At 44.8% G+C, this 6,875-nt stretch overlaps 1 protein-coding gene across 3 annotated transcripts in view; it reads left to right on the plus strand.

The window, feature by feature from the left end:
- PSPH (phosphoserine phosphatase) overlaps positions 1 to 6,875 on the plus strand; it is a 29,613-nt gene that overhangs the window by 18,914 nt on the left and 3,824 nt on the right. For all 3 annotated transcript variants that reach the window (XM_032264736.1, XM_032264734.1, XM_032264735.1), the window contains 2 exons: positions 686 to 831; positions 4,017 to 4,165. In XM_032264736.1, the coding sequence (XP_032120627.1) occupies positions 686 to 831; positions 4,017 to 4,165 (295 nt within the window). The remainder of the gene's footprint in view (positions 1 to 685; positions 832 to 4,016; positions 4,166 to 6,875) is intronic.

The raw sequence follows: 6,875 nt of genomic DNA on the forward strand, positions 1-6,875 counted from the left end.
TCCTGGGTTCAAGCAATTCTCCTGCCTCAGCCTCCCGAGTAGCTGGGATTACAGGCATGCACCACCACACCCAATTAATTTTTTTGTATTTTTAGTAGAGACGGGGTTTCACCGTGTTAGCCAGGATGGTCTCGAACTCCTGACCTCGTGATCCGCCTACCTCAGCCTCCCAAAGTGCTGAGATTACAGGCGTGAGCCACTGTGGCTGGCCGAGATGAAGTCTTGCTATTTTGCCCAGGTTGTTCTCAAGCTCCTGGCCTCAGGTGACTTTCCACCTTGGCCCCCCAAAGTGCTGGAGTTAAAGGTGTGGCCATGTGGTCCTTCTGGCTCTTACACGTGGTCTTGTCTGTCGGGTTGTCTGGTTCTGTCTGTTTCTGCCTTTCCTCTTTCTCCTGGGAAAACCCAAGCTTTCCCTGTTTGTCTTCATCTTGTGTTTTTCTGGGTCCATGGGCAGAGTAGGGTTCTGGAGTAGTTTCCTAAAGCAGCCAAGCCCTACCCATTGATTTTGAAGTACATTTAGAAAAACATATATAAAACACTAACTCCCCAGGCAATATACCTTGTCAGATTTACCTCAGGCAAATGCATCAGGAGAAGAAAATATATCTTAGTTTCCTCTTCATGTTTCATTTTTTTTCCCTTTTGTATTACTCAGTGTTCGGTATTTTGTATTTTATTTTTGCAGGGAGCTGGTAAGTCGCCTACAGGAGCGAAATGTTCAGGTTTTCCTAATATCTGGTGGCTTTAGGAGTATTGTAGAGCATGTTGCTTCAAAGCTCAATATCCCAGCAACCAATGTGTTTGCCAATAGGCTGAAATTCTACTTCAACGGTAAGACTTTAAAGGTAACATCTGCCCTTTCTTACCAGTTCTATTATGCAGTATTCTGGGTAATGCCTGTTGGAATGCACTTAAGTAGTCACATCAGAGTTACATATTGGGATGAACAGTTCTCTTAACCGGTATCTTTTGCCCTTCAGTGCCCTTTGCTCAGCAAAATAGACTTAGGCCATCACCTGCCCTAGCTTCAGTATCTATAACGTCATCCGTCTGTATATAAATTCTGCATTTAGTAAGACATTAATTCCTACGTAGCCCCTATGACTTACTTTGTTATATGTTATATTTCAACTTCATGGGAGCTCCTATGCATTTGAAGCAATTTAGACTCAAGAAGGAGACTCTTGCCTGTTCATGGTGGCTCATGCCTGTAATCCCAGCACTTTGGGAGGCTGAGGCAGGTGGATCACCTGAAGTCAGGAGTTCAAGACCAGCCTGGCCAACATGGCGAAACCCTGCCTCTACTAAAAATACAAAATTAGGCCAGGTGCGGTGGCTCACGCCTATAATCCCAGTACTTTGGGAAGCCAAGGTGGGCGGAACACGAGGTTAGGAGTTTGAGACCAGCCTGGCCAACATGGTGAAACCTCATCTCTACTAAAAATACAAAAATGCAGTAGCTTTGAAGGTAAAATTTTTAAAAAGAAAAAAAATACAAAAATTAGCCAGATGTGTTGGTGGGCACCTGTAATCCCAGCTACTCAAGAGGCTGAAGCAGGAGAATTGCTTGAACCCGGCAGGCGGAGGTTGCAGTGAGCCGAGATTGTGTCATTGCACTCCAGCCTGGGCAACAGAGAGAAATTCATACTCAAAAAAAAAAAAATTAGCTGGTTGTGGTGGCGTATGCCTGTAGTCTCAGCTACTTGGGAGGCTGGGGCAGAAGAATCACTTGAAGCCAGGAGGTAGGGGCTGCAGTGAGCCGAGATCACACCACTGCACTTCCAGCCTGGGTGGCAGAGGGAGACCCTGTCTTTAAAAAAAAAAAAAAAAAAAGCGGGGGAGACTTTAGAAGGGAGACTTTTGTTAACGGGTTACTGAACTACAGCTGCCCTTGGGGAAGCCTGTCCCCTCTCTGGTCCATAACGGTGCCACAGCTGTTATATCATCTCAGACCTCCAGTTATATCAAGGAGTGACTGATAGTGTTCTTTTGTTTTGTTTGAGACAGGGTCTCAGTTTGTTGCTCCAGCTAGAGTGTGTGGCTCGATCTCGGCTCACTGCAACCTCTGCCGCCTGGGTTCAAGCGATTCTTCTGCCTCAGCCTCCCGAGTAGCTAGTATTATAGGCACCTGCCACTACGCCTGGCTAATTTTTTTATTTTTTTAGTAGAGTCTGGCTTTTACCACATTGGTCAGGCTGTTCTCAAACTTGTGACCTCAGGTGATCCACCTGCCTTGCCTGCCCTGCCAAGGGGGTTGATATACTTAAAACCAATTAATTTTTTTTTTTTTTTTTTTTTTTTTTTTCTTTTCTGAGTTTTGCTCTTGTTGCCCGGGCTGCAGTGCAGTGGCACAATCTCAACTCATCGCAACCTCCACCTCCTGAGTTCAAGCAATTCTCCTGCCTCAGCCTTCCCAGTGGCTGGGATTACAGGCATGCGCCACCACACCTGGCTAATTTTTTTTGTATTTTCAGCAGAGACGGGGTTTCTCCATGTTGGTCAGGCTGGTGTCCAACGCCCAACCTCAGGTGATCCTCCCGCCTTGACCTCCCAAAGTACTGGGATTATAGGTGTGAGCTAATATGCCTGGCCCAAATATTTTAAAAATGTACATATATTAATAGAGCATTCTTGAATGGTCTAGAGATAGAGATCATTGGAAAAAGAAGTCAAGAATGAGTGCGTGAGCAGGAATTTCTGATGTTACAGAAAATTAAAAAATAAAAATAAAGAATAAATGTGGTAGTTACTGTAAGAATAGAAATAATTGATCAAAAATCAGCTAGAATTTCCTCTTGGGTGACATTATATAGTAACATTTTAAATTTAATATATTAAGGTCACTCGAGGTGGCTTAAGAGTTTGACACCAGCCTAGCCAACGTGGCAAAACCCCGTCTTTAATAAAAATACAAAACACAGACAGCGTGGTGGTAAGTGTCTGTAATCCCAGCTACTCGGGAGGCTGAGACACGAGAATGTCTTGAACCTAGGAGGCAGAGGCAGCAGTGAGCCGAGATGACACCACTGCACTCCAGCCTGGGCAACAGAGCGAGATTCTGTCTCATAAATAAATAAATAAATGTGATATATTACTATTTTACAGTGTTCTGCCACCTCAACAATGTTTGAGAATTACTGGAACTTTAAAGGATACAACAAATTCACCCCTAGGTATTTATGACCTAATAGAGCCACCTCTACAACTGATATTGGTAGTCTGAAAACATAGTTGGCCAGGTGTGGTGGCTCACACCTGTAATCTCAGCACTTTTGGAGGCCGAGGCAGGAGAATGACATGAACCTAGGAGTTCCAGACCAGCCTGGGCAATATAGCAAGACTCCATTTCTTTTTTTGAGACAGTAGGTGCCTGCTACCATGTCTGGCTAATTTTTGCATTTTTTTTAGTAGAGATGGGGTTTCACCATGTTGGCCAGGCTAGTTTTGAACTCCTGACCTCAGGTGATCTGCCTGCCTTGACCTCCCAAAGTATAGGGATTACAGGTGTGAGCCACTAAGCCCAGCTAGCAAGACCCCATTTCTATAATCATAATCATAAAAGAAAATTTTAGGCCGGGCTTGGTGATCACAAGGTCGGGAGATTGAGACCATCCTGGCCAATGTGGTGAAACCCCGTCTCTACTAAAATACAAGAAACTAGCCGGGCGTGGTGGTGCACGCCTGTAGTCCCAGCTACTCAGGAGGCTGAGGCAGGGGAATTGCATGAACCCAGGAAGAGGAGGTTGCAGTAAGCCGAGATCATACCACTGCATTCCAGCTTGGGCAACAGAGCAGGACTCTGTCCCAAAAAAAAAAAAAAAAAAAAAAAATTTTTTTAAAAAGCAAAGCTTGTTTATTCCCAGGAACAGGTGTGGAGCTCCAGGCTGTGTGACTGTACCAAGGGCCATTTTTAGCCTTCTCAGTGTCATTTAAGTGAAGAAATCATCTATGCAGAAAGCTGTCACTGGTAAGACACTTTTGTGAGTCTTTAACCCTGTTTCTACTGCTCTTTTAAGGTGAATATGCAGGTTTTGATGAGACGCAGCCAACAGCCGAATCTGGTGGAAAAGGAAAAGTGATTAAACTTTTAAAGGAAGAGTTTCATTTTAAGAAAATCATCATGGTTGGAGATGGAGCCACAGACATGGAAGCCTGTCCTCCTGCTGTATGTATGAAGGGTGCTAGTTTTTTTTCAGGTTGTACTTTTGTTTTATCTATCTATCTATTTATTTATTTTGAGACAGAGTTTTGCTCTTGTTGCCCAGGCTGGAGTGCAATGGTGCCATCTTGGCTCATGGCAACCTCTGCCTCCTGAGTTTTCAAGCAATTCTTGTGCCTCATCCTCCCCAGTAGTTTGGATTACAGGCAGCCACCACCACACCCAGCCAATTTTTGGATTTTTAGTACAGACAGGGTTTCACCATGTAGGCCACGCTGCTCTCCAACTCCTGACCTCAGGTGATCTGCCCACCTCGGCCTCCCAGAGTGCTGGGATTACAGGCGTGAGCTCCCACAGCCAGCCGTGCTTTTGTTTTAGACAGCTCATTTATCCTGTAATCCCAGCACTTTGGGAGGCCAAGGCAGGAAGATCGCTTGAGCACAGAAGTTTGAGACCAACCTAGGCAACATATTGAGACCCCATCTCTACAAAATAAATAAATAAGATAAACTAAAATAGTAGATTTAGAACTACATAAGATTTAAAACAGGAGTTAAAAACAACTCTCTTTACAAGATAAGAAATGAAATAATAAAAACAAATTCAAACGTCATGTCAGCTGACTTTGTACAAACCCAAGAAAAGTTATGAATAAGGAACTAAAATCTTTTAAAACTTGTAACAATGCCTTATCCCTGTAGTATGACCACCACCTTTTAGCCTCGGTGTGTGCTCAATAGTTGGTTTCATTTCCCCAAATAATACCATCAACAATTCTTTTTTTAAAATGTAACATGGAGTCTTGCTCTGTCACCCAGGCTGGAGTGTAGTGGCGTGATCTCGGCTCACTTCAGCCTCCGCCACCTGGGTTCAAGTGATTCTTCTGCCTCAGCCTCCTGAGTAGCTGGGACTACAGGCACATGCCACCATGCCCGGCTAATTTTTGTATTTTTAGTAGAGACGGGGTTTCACCATGTTGGCCAGGATAGTCTCAAACTCCTGACCTCATGATCCGCCCGCCTCGGCCTCTCAAAGTGCTGGGATTACAGGTGTGAGCCACTGCACCCGGCCCTAACAACTCTTATAACCAAGATTTTAATATCATTTTACACTTTCTGTACTAGTTCCTCATACATTACCTCATTTAATCCTCAGAACAGCCCTTCGAAGTCAAATATTATGTTTTGTTTTGTTTTAGACAGAGTCTCACTCTGTTACCCAGGCTGAAGTGCAGTGGTGTGCTCTCAGCTCACTGCAGCCTCCACTCCAGGTTCAAGTGATTCCCCCACCTTAGCCCCCCAAATAGCTGGGACCACAGACACATGCCACCACGCCCAGCTAAGACTTTGTATTTTTGGTAGAGGCAAGGTTTCACCATGTTGCCCAGGCTGATCTCGAACTCCTGAGCTCAAGCAATCTGCCCCGCCTCGGCCTCCCGAAATGATGCTATCACAGGCGTGAACCAGCTTGCTGCTTCTTCTAATAGGGGAACTGAGGCTTGCAGAGATTATATAATTTACTTGCAATGTATCAAAGCATTTTATTTATTTTTATTTATTTATTTATTTTCTGGAGACAGGGTCTTGCTATGCTGCCCAGGCTGGAGTGCAGTGGTGTGATCATAGCTTATCACAGCGCTAAACTTCTGGGGTGAAACAATCCTCCCACCTCAGCCTCCTGGGTAGCTGGGATTACAGGTACGCACCACTGCATCCGACAGCGTCACAGCATTTTATTCCTCTGCATCATCATTTTCTGAAACTAGTGGAGGTTTTATTTATTTATTTATTGAGACATAATTATTATTATGTCTCAATAAATAGACTCTCTCTCTCTCTCTCTATATATATATATATATATATATATAGATAATATATATATAGAGAGAGAGAGAGGGAGAGAGACAGACTTCAAGCAATTCTCATGCCTCAGCCTCCCAAGTAGCTGGGACCGCAGGTGCCCACCATCACACCTGGCTAAAATTTTGTATTTTGTATATGTATGTGTGTGTGTACATATATATATATATATATATAGAAAGAGAGAAAGAGAGAGAGAGAGAGAGCGCACACGCGCTGAAGTTTTTACCACCTGGTTTTCTGAGATCTAAAACTAGGGATTGTCTAAAAAAAAAAAAAATAGGCTGGGCATGGTGGCTTACGCCTATAATCCCAGTACTTTGGGAGGCCGAGGCAGGTGGATCACGAGTTCAGGAGTTCGAGACCAGCCCACCTGACCAAGATGGTGAAACCCTGTCTCTACCAAAAATACAAAAATTAGCTGGGTGCGGTGGTGGGCACCTGTAATCCCAGCTACCAGGGAGGTTGAGGCAGGAGAATCGCTTGAACCTGGGAGGCAGAGGTTGCAGTGAGCCAAGATCATGCCACTGTAGTCTAGCCTGGGTGACAGAGCAAGACTATATCTCAAAAGAAAAATAATAAATAGGCCGGGCGCGGTGGCTCACGCTTGTAATCCCAGCACTTTGGGAGGCCGAGGCGGGTGGATCATGAGGTCAAGAGATCGAGACCATCCTGGTCAACATGGTGAAACCCCGTCTCTACTAAAAATACAAAAATTAGCTGGGCATGGTGGCGCACGCCTGTAGTCCCAGCTACTCAGGAGGCTGAGGCAGGAGAATTGCTTGAACCCAGGAGGCGGAGGTTGCAGTGAGCCGAGATCGCGCCATTGCACTCCAGCCTGGGTACAAGCAATTCTC

The sequence above is a fragment of the Sapajus apella genome, unplaced genomic scaffold (genome assembly GCF_009761245.1).
Source record: "Sapajus apella isolate SASKATOON/1434 unplaced genomic scaffold, GSC_monkey_1.0 scaffold146, whole genome shotgun sequence".
In the NCBI taxonomy this organism is placed as follows: domain Eukaryota; kingdom Metazoa; phylum Chordata; class Mammalia; order Primates; family Cebidae; genus Sapajus; species Sapajus apella.